Source organism: Myodes glareolus, chromosome 22, assembly GCF_982192425.1.
Source record: "Myodes glareolus chromosome 22, mMyoGla1.1, whole genome shotgun sequence".
NCBI classification, from domain to species: domain Eukaryota; kingdom Metazoa; phylum Chordata; class Mammalia; order Rodentia; family Cricetidae; genus Myodes; species Myodes glareolus.
This window is the reverse complement of record NC_142047.1, coordinates 21,813,788-21,827,538: the sequence shown is the minus strand read 5'-3', so window position 1 is coordinate 21,827,538 and position 13,751 is coordinate 21,813,788. Positions and strand designations below refer to the sequence as shown.

General features: G+C 50.0%; 1 protein-coding gene across 1 annotated transcript; it reads right to left on the bottom strand.

Annotated features, from left to right (window-relative positions):
- Positions 1-1,171: 1,171 nt before the first annotated feature.
- Irx6 (iroquois homeobox 6) lies at positions 1,172-6,679 on the bottom strand. Its single transcript, XM_085681594.2, has 6 exons — positions 6,092-6,679; positions 4,960-5,208; positions 4,207-4,316; positions 3,737-4,041; positions 2,427-3,032; positions 1,172-1,586 (listed from the first exon to the last, which is right to left on the bottom strand). The coding sequence occupies exons 1-6, from the start codon at positions 6,134-6,136 to the stop codon at positions 1,579-1,581; spliced, it is 1,323 nt and encodes a 440-aa protein (XP_085537720.2). The 5' UTR covers positions 6,137-6,679; the 3' UTR covers positions 1,172-1,578.
- Positions 6,680-13,751: the final 7,072 nt, after the last annotated feature.

Genomic DNA, 13,751 nt, shown 5'->3' with positions numbered 1-13,751 from the left:
GATATCTTCTGGCTCCCTCCTCGAACTTCAGTTTCCTCATCGTGGAGGCTCTGTCGCCTGATGAAGATGGGCTATCTGGGAATCGTGTGGCACTCTGTACTTTGTGCCCTGGGCAGGGTTGAGGGAGCACCTTCGACAGCCGCTGGCTGCTGCAATATGAGCCAAGGACCAGATTCAGGGTTTCTGGCCGCTTGGGTAGTGCACAATCATTGTGGGGCCACTTGATTTTTGAATTTTAAAGACACGCCCCACTCCGAAGGGCTTTGTTGTTGCTGTTGTTGTTATTTTGTTTTTCCTATAGTCCCCCTAAAGCCCAAACTTCATTTCTCTCCACACTTTCCAAAGATCTTAAAATGGGATGCTCCTGCTGCGCCCCCTTCCGGCCCCAACGCTGCTCTGGAGGGAGTCAACCAACAGGGGCGGGTCTCACTGCTGAGTGGTCCAGCCCCAGAGGAGACTAACTGTGGGAGAAGTTCTCAAATGCCTATCAGCTCTCCTTCCTAGTCCCCATGACTTCCCGAGCTTCTTCCAAGGCCTTGCCTGGAAGCTGTAAGTTTGCTCCTTGACTGAAGTTGAGTCCCCTAGAGCTGGGACCTGGACCCAGGCAACTGCATCCAGGCTGGTTTCTATAGGCATCTTCATCTCAACCAACTCCTGACAGACTCACAAAGGGGCAAGGACACAAAGACCCTGCCCTGCCCCTCAGTTCTCAGTGCTTGACCTGTACTGGAAGGGTTTGCTGATACTTAAGATTAAACAGAAAATATTCCCTCTGAGGTCTGTACCAACCCCTCCAAACTGCCATATTTCATTGTTGGGTTCTGGGAAAGCAGTGGGCCAAGGGGCTGTCAAGTTTCCCTTCGTGGATCTTCAACACAATAAATTTATAACCTCAGTCCCACCAGAGAACAAGTATTGCTCCTCAACAACTCTTCTGATGTCTCTCTACTATTCAGTAACGGGCTTGTGCAGTTTCTAGGAAGGGGGTCACTCTGTCCTGGGCATTATGTGCGGCTTCCTAAGTTTCTCTCTCTGCTACAGAACTCAGGTCTGCAGCCCAAGACCCTGTGCCCAGAAGCCTTTGTGGCAACTCTGTGCCCCACTCCAGTGCCACCAGGCTTCTCCCGGCATCCCTGGCATTGACAGACTGCACACCTCGGGTTCAGCTAGGTTATTTTTGAAGTTAAAGCCTGGAAAGGGGAAGGAGACACAGGTGGTAGTCTTTAGAGACCATTGCAACAAAGAAGTTACAAAGTGAGCGGGCTGGGCAGGGGTGGGTGAGCAGGAGGAGATGCTTTTCGGGCCCTCCATCCAAAGGAGAGACTTGGTAAGCAGACTGAGTATCCACTGGGCTTTCCTCAAGGTGCCTGCCATCTTCTCTCCAAGTCTGACTGGGCGCACATTTGCCTGACCAGCCCCAGCCCTGCGTGCAAGGATAGCGGCTAGGATGATTCTGTGTGTTTGTCTTGGGCAAAGTAAGAACTCCCGGTCCCTGCCAAGGCCTGGAAGCTTCTTAATATGAAGGTGAATTCAGAAGCAGCCATTTCCAGAATTATTCTGCAAACCGCAGCCGTTGCGCTAGCCTGCTGAGAGAGGAAAGATTGATTAAAACCCGAAGGCCACTTGGCCATAATTTCTAGAAAATCGGAGGTCAGCTTGTGTCCCACCCCAAGGGAAGCCAAGGTCTAGAGGCAATTTGCTTGTCAGAAGTAATGCTTGGGCAAGTTATGTGTGAATTCACATAACAATGTAACCCAATTTTCTAAGCCAAGAGCTAATCCTGAGAGAAATTACTACAAAGACCAGACTCTGCCATAAGTAATTGCTGGAGGCTGCCTAGTGCTTAGGGACTGTCCCTTTGTAGCGGCAAAGTTCCCCTTTACCAGGCCCTCAGACATCAGAAGAAGGGGACATTAAATGACAGTCTTGCAATGCTAGGGGTCAAACCTTTGGGAGTATCCTCAGGGACAGTCTGGACCTTTGGCTTCCATGTTGTAAAATTCAGAGGCTGTCTGCACTGTCCGAGTCTTTCAGTGGGCACACTGACCATTAGCCCACGGATGCATGGCCCACGATCTCAGAGAGCTCCAAAAGTCAGAGCACCTCTCGAACATGCTTGATTGATATCAGCCAAACATAGGCCCAAAAGTCTTCTGAAAGGACAGGCTGGACCCAAGGGTGCTTATAAAAGAGAGGCCTGCCTGATCTGGGGCAACTCGCGGGGTCCTGACACAGGGCTAGACTGTTTACCTCTTCAAAGGTTACATCATGTGGGGGGAAGTTCTTTCCACAGCGTTTATTTTTATGACTTGGCTTTAAATTTTGGGAGTGTCTAGACTTTGAGACAGTGTCACACCAGATCTGGGGAAGGTGACAGGTTGGTATCTTTTGGACAGGCACACCCAGCGCCTCTGGGGTCCCACTACCTTCTGCTCCTGATGGGTACTGGAACCGCACTTCAGGCTCCCTCCGCCTCGGGCATGGCGCACAGTTCAGTGGCAGTCCCTGCAGGGCGAACGTGGAGTTCCCAAAGGCTTTGGCTGCAAGAGAATCCTCTTCGACTGTGGAGTCTCTGGGGACCAGGAGTCGCCTAATGGAGATGGGCTGTCTGGGAATCGTGTGACATTCTGGACTTTGTGCCCTGGGAGTGGTTGAGGGAGCACCTTCGACAGCGCTGGCTGCCGCAGTGTGAGCCAAGGACCAGATTCGGGGTTTCTGGCCGCTTGGGTAGTGCACGATCATTGTGGGAACACTTGACTCTGCTGTAATGAAATCAGCTTCTCCGGATCGCGGGGCCTCAGTGAAGGGGAAGCAGGGTACCGCCAGACCGCACTCCCTGCTTTCCAAGCGGCCCCCTTGGGTGGCGGTGCAGGGAGCAGGCAGGGACAGCGCAGTCTTCTGAAAATCCGCCAGCCGGCGAGATGCTGAGACTCGTGCCTCCTCTTCGTCTGCTTCCTCCTCTTCCTCCTCTTCCTCCAAGTCTTCCAGGTCACTCAGTCGTAGTCCCTGGGCCTCCTGGCTGGCGTTAGCATCTGTAGGAAATCAAGAATGAGTGAGAAAAGCCTAGTACCCGAGGGAATCTCGAGGGAGGGTCCTGCCCAGAGAAGCTTTTAGCGAGTGGCGCTGGGCACTTTAGCGTTCTGGGTCGCCTCCCTCTGCTTTCCGCAAGGCCTGAAGGACGCTCGCCCCAGGGGAAGAATTCCCCGCGACGCCTTACTTGCCCCGCCCCTCTGTTCTTCTGGACCTGCTAAGCCAAGGAAAGGCTACTTTACAGTGCTGGAGTCCCTCGGTTATAAAAAGGGGAGGGATACTTTTCCTTCAGCCCTAGCATCCGTGGGCGACTAGTGTCACGTTATTTAATCCAGTAAATATTCACGTGAGCAGAGCATCATTTCCACATGAGACATTTAGAACCACAGCAGTAAAAGGTCTGGGGGAGGTGACTTTCTAGTGGGACAGAGGCAGGGATAAAGTGAAGCCATTTTTCTTATTGCGATAAATATGAGAAGCGAGCAAAGCCTGGAAGGGACTTGAGAGTTTGAGTGAGGAGGGGAAGTCTTTCTGAGAGGACACCCTGAAGCTGAGAAAAAAGCTGGAGTTACACGGTTTCTCCGGGAGGTACTGAGGCAAAGGCCCTGGGGTTTGCATTAGAAAATCTAGTGGCACAGGTGGCTTTGGGTCCGATGTTTAATGTCCTAAGGAACCTGCAAGGTGCGGGCTGGTGACTCGTCTGTACCTTTGGTGTCACCGGTCAGGCAGCCCAGAGCGTCTCCAGCACCTTCGGTTTTCTTCTCCTCGCCACCTTTGTTCTTGGGCGCCCACGTCATCTTGTTCTCTTTCTTGAGGCGCCGGCGCGCATTGGCGAACCAGGTGGACACCTGGGTGAGGGTCATCTTGGTGATGATGGCCAGCATGATCTTCTCGCCCTTGGTGGGGTACGGGTTCTTGCGGTGCTCATGCAGCCAGGCCTTGAGGGCACTGGTGCTCTCTCTTGTGGCATTCTTCCTTCGGCTGGCACTGCTCAGCTCCACTCCACTATACCTGTGAACAGACAGGGCTCAAATTCCAGGCTGGGAACCAGGGGCTTGCGCAGTAGAAAGTCCAGGTGCCTGGAAATAGAGCTCTGCTCCCTCCCCTTTCCACCCGGGAGAGGGCAGAGGCAGGGGATGACCAATGCAGGCCAGCCACCATGCTCCCATTTCTCACCTGTCATATTGATACTGCCCCAGAGTTGGCTCATAGGGGTAATAGGCCCCTGGCTGGGTCAGGCTGGGGGTAAAGTTTCCTGCAGGATCCTTAAACTCGTACTGGGGATTCTGGGTGGGGGGGAGGAAAAGAGAATTCAGGACTGCACAGGAGACTGATACAGGTGCTCCTGTAGGATCAACACCCCAGCACCCCCCCCCCCCCCGCATTGGCTGTGCAGTGTTGGGCATAGCCATTTGACACTCTGTGCCTCAGTTTCTCCCTCACTGAGACTGAGGCAATAAAGTCATTCGTGCTGGTAGAGTACTTGCTAGAGTCCTAGGAACAGAATAAGGAGCAATTGAGTATCAGCTACTAAGATGGCTGCAGCTTCTGGATTCCTCACCTCATATACACCTACTAGGACACTTCCCAGCAGACTATTCCTGACCCTCGGCATGCTTGTGATTTTTGGGTAAGTTATGTGAGCGTCTCTACACCTCAACTATTCACCTGTAAGCCAAGAATAATGACGACTTACCTACCTTGCAGAATTAAAAGAGATACAAATGCTTTCTAAGCAGTGTGGAGTTCTGTAAAGTGCTATGAACTTGGATTTTCCCTTACTCACTATGCTATTATTTTCTCAGCATTGTCTGCCCCATATAGATTTCTCTCTGGACAAGGTCACGGTAGAGTTCATCTGTGTTCACTGCCTGTACTCCCAAGCCTCAGTGTTCACTGAGCAGTCCAAGGCCCCACCCCCTTACTCACCAGGGCACCACATAGTGGGGATGGCTCTGGGCCATAGGGCAGGTACCCAGGGTAGCTCTGAGCAGCTGCATAGGGTGCTCCATAGATACCCAAGGCAGCACCCAGCTCTGGCCGAGCACTGCCCAGCAGCCGGCTGTCGTAGGGTGTACAGCAAAGAGTAGAGGCAGAGGTGGAGGCTGAGACCACATCTGACACCGAGCGCGGGACAGTTTCACAGCAAGCGGCACCGGAACTCGCAGACACCAGAAACTACAAAAGCAAGAGAGGAGTCGCTAGAGGTTAGAAATCCAGACAAATTCAGACACCTCTTGCCAGAGGTGGGTAGCAAGGAAGCTGCTCCATGCCTTCCTTCCTTCTAGTAGCCAAGTACTACCAGGTGCAGAAATTCTCTGCTGTCTTCTGGGATGGAAACTCAACTTACCCAAATCGCTCTTAGAAATGCAACCAGGCCATTGTTAAGTCTCCATAGTCCCAGGCACCTTTTGAAAAACAGGACCAAATCCCTGACTCTCCCCATGGGATTCTTAAAAGGCACAGTTAGAAGTTATAGTCAAAACTATCACCATCCTGTCTCCATTGTACTAAAAGGGAATCCATCCGATATCAGGGTAGGAGACTTGCCCAAGATCCCACAGCAGGTCGACCAGACACTAAACCCCAAAGAAAAGTTACATGCTGAACACTCTGATGGAGAACATGGAGGGCATCAGATTTTCTAGGAAATGCACCATTGCACAACACCCTGGTTTGGAAAACGGAGGGATATAGAAGCAGAAAGCTTGGGCCAGCCCAAGAAAGGAGTGGGATCAGAACGGAGGTCAACAAACCAGTGCCCTGACCTGGAGCGTATTTGTTTACTCCTCAGAGTCCATTGGTCACCTCACCGTGCTAGGGGAACCCTGACTCAAGATCCCTCAGATCACACCCTGCTCTGCGCAGAGAGCGAGGTGAGAGCGCCCGCGTCTTCACTCAGGAGTGAAAGCATTCGAATGTCAGAGGGTGAGTGGCACATTTCTCGGCCCTTGCTCCTGGCTTCCCTTGGGTCACCGAGAAGAGGAAGCTCAGGGAGTCAGAGCGCGACCGGACATCTCCCCCGCCCCGTTCCCCTTCCACCCAGTAAGGTACTTCTCACCTGGGACGCGCTGCCGTAAGGATGTCCAAAGGGCGGGAAGGCCATAGCAGCTGGCTGTCCTGGGACCAGTCTCTCTCTTTCCTTCTGAGTCCCTCGCTCAGCTCAGCTAGCTATTTGATGGCCCCAGCCGAGCGGCTTCTGCTTTCCTTACTGGGATGCAGGTGCTCGGAGCCAGTTCCTTGGCCTGCTGAGTGGGACTGCCGGCAGAGTCAAAGGCAGCCGAGCCGCGGAGCCCTGCACTTGAGAAGGCGCCCCTGCTGCCAATGGGGTCCTGAAGGCAGAGGGGCCCATGGATCGTCAGAGTTAGGAAGAAGGCGCGGGGTGCCAAAGGCGCCTGGTGGCGAGATGAGGTGCGGTGCGGCTTGGGGCTGTGAGGTCCCAGAGGTGTCCCAGTCCAAGGTGGCCAGAGGCTCAACGTGACGTCACGGTAATCCCGGGCCGCCAGAGGGGACCGCGGGCCCCGGGGCCCCGGGCCACCGAGCGTGCCAAGGGCAGCCAGCCCGTGTACGCGCGCGCTCTCTCAGACACTCTTCCCTGCTCAGTGAGGTTTATGCAGCAGGCGAGGAACGTCAAAGACCCTGACCTTCTGCTCGCCGCTAGATCCTACCAGCTTTTGCCTCCAGCTCACGCGCGCGCGCGCGCATACAGACCCTCTCCAAATTCCCCGGGAGAAGTGGGAGATGCGCCTCCCTGAGCACCGCGCGGGCCCAGGGCACAGCGTGCTCGCCTCCTCCCCTGCGGCCCCGAGGAGGCGAGAGGCAAGCGGGGCGGCGAGGGAAGAGAGAATACAAAAGAAGAGCCCGGAGGAAAGTGGGGGAGTCAGACAAGGGGGGAGAAGAAGGAGGGAGAGGAGAGATGAGGAGTCTGATGGCGGGGGGTGGGGGAGTGGGGTGGGCGAGGGCTGGGCGGAGGCTGAGCCGGAGCAGGTGGAGGAGAGCAGCGACTCTGGGGACCAGCTTCCAACCCATCTCTGCCTCTCTGCTGCACCAAAGTTTGTTGGCCCTGCTGTCCTGGAGCTCGTAGGGTTGGACTAACGCGAGCAGCTTTGATGGATACCACCTTTGTCCTTGGGGATCTGGCTTGGGTCTCAGTTTCCCAAAACCGTTGGCTAATTCTAGCCCTGGCCAGGTCTTTGATCCCTGGGGTTTCTCTGTAGGGTTCTGACCCTGAGGCCGACGAGCGCCCCCTCCAGATCAAGGTACAGCATCCGTTGGAGAGCCCCCCTAGACACGCCAAATCTGATCGCTGGCATCTGTAGGCTGCCAGCCAAGCGTATGGGCCATCTCCTCCAAAGGCCAGGCTTGGCTGCCTCCCTAGCGCCGCCTGCGGTGTCCGCCTAGAGCCTGAAGAGGCACGAAGGCAAGAGGGTTGCAACTGCTGCGCTCCTCTAGGGGTGGCGCTGGCGAGCCGCAGTGGAGAGCTCCGGAGGGAGCTGCACTGGACACCCAGCTGGGCCCAGTGTTGGAAGAAACCCCTCTCGGGACTTCTCAAAAGAGCATGGATTCCCCTGGGAGGTGGGGGTGGGTTGTTTGCCTTCTCCCAGCAGAGGATGCCAGTTGGCCAGTGCTATATAGATTTTGCACACTTGCAGGCTGACACCTTTCCAAAGACTCCAACATGAAACTAGATGTCTAAGAGTCAGGAGGAACTCGCAGACTCTCGATGACAGGTCTTAGGTGGCGCTGCTGCGACACCAGGTGGAGACTGCAAACCAGAAAGTCTTTTCTTTCAGTCCCAGGTCACAGGGCAGTGCACTTGACAGTTTTTGGACAGTCCTAGATCTTTATACACCTCCTCCAGGGGTCATGGGGGCTTACTCAAGGTCAAGAGCAAATCTATCTATCTATCTATCTATCTATCTATCTATCTATCTATCTATCTATCTATCATCTGTCTGTCTATCTATTTTCCTACTGAAACTCGAGACAGGGTGACCCAGAGGGTATTGATGGCTCTGGGTTCTTGCCTGGCAGAGGGATCTCAGCATCAGAGGCAAGGCTTAGGTCCCTGGCAGGAAGCCCTTCATGGACACTTGCCTCTGACTTCTGGTCTGGTAGGCCATACCCGGTGACCTCTTTAGAATGGTACCTTAGGCTCAGCCCCTGCTTACTTCTCACAGCCTATGCAGGGTAGGCAAGGAACTTACAGAGGCCACAAACCACACACGAGTCTATAAACTCAGCTGCTGCCACAGCCTGCGGTGACCCCCAAGAAACCTTGCTGTCAAGCTGGGAGAGTCCTAGTTAGAAAAAGAATTACAGTCATTGCCAGATTGACTTAGTGATAAAAAGTCACAGTAATAAATAGATCCCTTGATTTTTCAAAACCCCACTTTGGAGCAATTCATCCCTTTATAGCTTGGATATCTCTAAGCTCTCTCACTCTCTCCTTTAAAGTAGAAATTGAAAAAAATTCATTAAATTAGTCCCCTGGGGAAGATTACTACTAATTAATTAATTGCAAACATTTCCAGAGGGAAGGTATGTCAATTGTAAAGTAATAAAATTAGATAGTTGAAATACTTACTCAGCAACTTTGATTGCCCAATCATTCCTAAGCGGAGGAATTTTTTTTGACAGAAAAATGAGGATGGTGGTGGGCAAAAAGCATTAGCTCTGTCCCTTGGTGATATCGCAAAGTAGAAACTACCTTATAGGATTTATTGATTTTCCACTGATTTATGAAGCCCTTCGTGGTGTCGATGCTAAGTGTAGGGACTCTGGGCCTACCTCTTGTCTTTGCTCTAGGATGTGAGAAAACCAACAGGATTTTGCAAAGAAAGCTCAAAAACAGTGGCTAAACAAATTGGGAAGTAGGGCTAACCATAACAGGGCATTTTCCTTCTGAAATGGAAGTGGGCAATACACACGGAACATGATTTCTGGTACAATTCTTTACCTGCTGTTTTCAGAGTTGCTTTATGGCTTGGTGGCTTTGATAAGAATGAATCCGGGGGAAAAAGTCTGTCCCTCTACTTTCCATGGTCATGACCTTAAGAGACCCTGGTTTACTGTAGCCTTCCCAGGGACAAGGTGCAAAGTCAACAAAGTATTGATGACGCTTGGTTGCTAGAGCACATCTTGAATATTTAGTGTAAGTCCCTAAAAGTGATTGTTATGAGATATACCACATAAGAAAACAAAAGCAGCCGTTTAAACCAACACTCACCTCTGGCAAAGCCCTCGGAGCCAGAGAAGTCTATTTCCTGGAATTTCTGTTTCAGGAATTCTGTAGAGTTTGCTTTTGTCTTCCTCTCTGCTTCCAGACTCTCACTGCTCTAGCCTGGTACTCTGGGCTTCTCTATCATGTCAGCTTTTCATTGCTTTGTTCAACGCTGATTAATTTATTTTCGGGGGAAAAATCCCCAACTGTATATGCGTGCTCAAGGAATTTTATTGAAGCAAGTAAATAAACCCATCAAACACAGAATCCCCTCCCCAGCAATAGTTAAGGGAGTCAACAAAAAAAACCACTCAGTGTCTCTTGCAAAACTGATATTGGTTCTTTTGTGATATTGTGCAAATGTGTCTGCTACCTCTTCCAGCTGCTCACTAAACCTAATAGGAAACAAAGTGCACAGAGGCCCATTTGGACGGCAGAGGACACTAGTCTGCGGTGTCCGTTGGAAGTTCATATTGCTCCTTGTTAAGTACACTGAAGATCTTAAGCAAGCCAAGTAAAGGATGAGCCTTTGACCATAGCTTGAGAACACTACCCTGACAAGGGGAAAAGACAAGCAAAACTAAGGAAAACCAAGCTGCCCTGTAGAGTTTAGGTTTCAAATTGCCCATGATTTCCTAATGATTTACACAAAAGACCAAAGCTTACGGGGAGGCAAAGAGTAACCACAAATTATCTGCTAAGGTCTCAAATTACAGATAGAGCAAGTGAGTTCAGGGGGACAATGGCATAGTTGAGACTATGCTAAAATACATTTTTTTTTAAAAAAAAGTATGGAGTCTTTTTAGTGACTGTTTTTGAACTGAGAAGAAGGATCTCCCCTCCAATCTATGCATGACCGAACAAGCGCATCTGGACAGATGCATCCATAATTTATACTGATCAGCCACCGCAGGTCTCCCCGAGTAAAGCCGAAATGAACACTAATTGTTTTGATGGAAGGACGGTGCATGGCATCTGATAGAGAAACGCGGCGAGTCCCTGCCTTGCCTGCATACATATTGTCAACAGAAAAGCTGGCATCGCGAGAGGAAAAGAAAAAGGCAGCAATTCCCAGGCGAGGGTGTGAAGCAGCTTCTCTGGAAAAGGGCAAAGAGAAGGGATTAACTTCTTAGGCACAGAGTATAAAACACGGCTGGTTGCAGAGAACTTGGTTGGCAAGCCTTGTGTCTAGCTTAGTGCTAAAATCGAAAGCTTGATAATATGAGTCTAATTCTTTTGTATTCTGTGAGCCTGCGAGAATTCGTAGACACCTCCAATTTATCTTATTAGAGGCTCCTGAGCAGAACATGGAGAGGTGAGACGAATGTCCAAGATGTCACCGCGCCAAGCAAATGACAGACGAGAGGCCAGAATGCCGACCTCTCAATTTGGGTCTTCCTGTAAAAGTGTATTTTACATGCATAGAGTCAGATACAGTCACGAGAGGTTGCTGACTCTGGCTGAACCGCGCGAGTTTGCAGTCAGTGCCTCATGGTGACAGTGTAATTCAGTAGAGGAAAATCTGAAAAGATGCCGCGGCGAGCAAACAGGTTCCAGGGGGCTTCTGCGTGTGCCGCGTCGGTCTGTCTGTCTTACGAAAGGGCTTTACTGACACAGTAATTGGGGAGTTTTAAAATTTGATGTGGCCCGTTCGTTAAGAGAGTGAACAGCAGCCAGAGTCTGCTGTAGTTGATGAGCATATGAAAACAAGACAAGAGGGAGGAGGAAAGAAAGGCCCCCTTTAAGCAATGCAGTGAAGAGCGTGTCTATATGCCTGGACCAATGTAAGAACCGTAATAGAATTTAGTAACTGATTCTATGCACCAAGAGGACGTTTCTTAATCTTTGATTTGGGTTGCCCTGAGCTGGTCTTGCTATAGTAACATTGCACTTTCCGAAGAGTCTCTGCATGGAGCAGTCCTTGATTATGTTTTTGTCCTGGGCATGTTGACATCTTTTTAGTGATAGGATCAAGCGTCTGCTATGGCTTCAAGGAACTAAGCCTTAAAGTAAACAGCAGATTTATGGATCTGAAAACCGGAGAACAGATTTTGAAGCCAAAGTCTTCAGCAAAGAAATACAAGTAAGCAATGGAGACATTAAAGAGACAAACTGAAAGGGACCTGAGGGCAAGACTGAGTGTTCTTTTTCCCAGTGTAAGAGGGTTTGGGGATGGTCCCTGAGTGTCCAGCAAGGGAGCAGCATCGTGGTCTAAGACAGACGAGAAAGAGAAGCACAGCATTGTGTGTCCCAACTACAGAAGGCGTAGGATGCAGTGTTAGCAGGTAGCATTTATAAGGCTGATCTTTTGTTATTCTTGACTCTAAAGGATTTCACCATCATAGAAAAGAACACTTCAGTTAAAACCGTGAGCAAGTTGGAGCTGTGTGTCACCGAGCTTGTGGCACTCTCTCAGAGTGCCCTTTCCTCAGATTTCCAAGGTGAAAGCTGGGTATTAATCTGGGCGTGGTGGTACATGTGTAGAATCACAGTGCTTGGGAGGCTGAGACAAGAAGCTTGCTGGTTTAAGGGGTATGCGCTCAGACTGGTTCAAGGAAACGCCAAACACAGAAATAAATAAACAAAAGGCTCAGCTATTTAAAGCTAGCTTGACACCTACTCTCTGGCGTGGCCTGCGGTTTGCTACTTGAGAAAAAGGGGAGCTTTTGCAAAGGTACTCACTGGGCAAGGTAATTTATCACGAATGTTCACAAATCAATAAAAATATGGGAAGTATTATTTTTACAGAAAAAAGGAGAGAGAAATACACGAGACATGCCCATTAAGGCTTGGTTGTTCTAATACCTGTGTGTCTGCATGGGTCTGCAATTAAAAACACTCTGGCAATAAATCTCCTTGCAGTCTCTTTTAATGCTTTTAACTTTTCTGAAGGTTCAAATTGGTATCCCAAAAATGTGCCAGGACATTCACAAGGTATTTTATAGACTCATAAATAAATATGGCAATTAATCTATGCTATATTTCTTTCATATTTGATGACAATTTATTACGGCGTTCACCCATTCCATGCACAAAAACTCTAATGCACTTAAAATCGGATTTCAAACCAAACATTTTATGGGAAAATATAGTATTGATCATCCATTTAAAGATATCATGAAGATGATTCATAACCTGCTGTAAAAAAAAGATCTCATGAGGATCTTACAAATGAGTGGGCCGGTCCGAGAGACTATTCATAAAAGCAAGGCTGTCGGGTCAGCTCCTCTTGTTTCCTTCGTCTATCTGTGAGTTTTTCCAGCACTGATTACTTTTGCATACTGCTGTTTCACAAGCAAAGCCCCCTCCTACGACGTTTGTCATAGTGACACAGGCTGTGGGATTTCAAGGAGCCGTTTTTTCCTGATGCAATTTTATACTGACGTTCTGTCTGCAGGAAGAGAGGTCTCTGGGACTTGGGCGCTTACGAGGCTCTTGGGCGGGGGTGGGGCCTGCCTTAGCCTTAGTCTCATTGCTGTGAGAAAACACACGACAAAGTGCCTTAAAGAAGGGAGGGCTGGTGTTTCTCTCACCGTTTGAGGGTACAGTCCATAATGGCTTGGTGGTGAAATCAGCTCTTGCCATGGTGGCAGGAGTGTGGGGTAGCTGGATCCACTGTCAGAAGGTAGGAGGAGACAGAGAGACAGAAAGGATAAATGTTGGTGCTCGGCTTGCTTCCTACTTTATTATTTTTATTTTTATTCAGTCAAGGCGTCCAGTCCATGGGATGGTGCCACATTCAAGGGGGGCTCTCACCTTCTCAGCTAAACCTCTCCAGAAGCACCCTCATTCACCCACGTCGAGAGGTTCATTTTCTAGGTGGTTCTAGACCCAGCCCAGCTGATCATGAAGATGGCCCATCAGTCTCCACCATGCTTGTCAGCTATTGGCCAACAGTGTCACACTCAACCCAGCACGGCCCATGGGTTCTATAAGTTATTAATATCTCTTGTGCACCTGTCCTTCGAGACAGGAGACTATAAGAGACTCTGAATCTGAGGGTGCTGGCCCCTTTCTTCAAGAAGCACACAACTTATGAGGGGAGAAGAACATTATTCAACGGACATTTAACTGGGTGTCTAGGAGGCACCTAAGAGACTAGACTTCATCGTTGAACAGAATCATAGTTTTGCCCTTGTTAAATACATTAAAATCAGCCTGGCCCCACCCAGCTCCATAGTAATTTGGAAGAAACACCTAGTAGTTACAGACTTCACAGAAGTCTCTAGCCATGAGCGTATGTATGTTTTATGTCACCCTCCCTTAGAGCCTTCACCACACAGCTATTGAACACTTGTTAAAGAGTCCTGCATCCGGGGCTAGAGGTTTAGCGATCAGCTAGCCTCTTACAGTCACCCCAGCCAACCTTAGAGCGTAGCTACAGTCTCTACCTCACAAGCAGATAGTATGTGCCGCACTTTACAGTTTTTGCCCATAAATGCTTCTTCATTTGTTCAAGTTGTCTTATTTCTGTTTGGCTCCTCTAATGTCTTCTGTC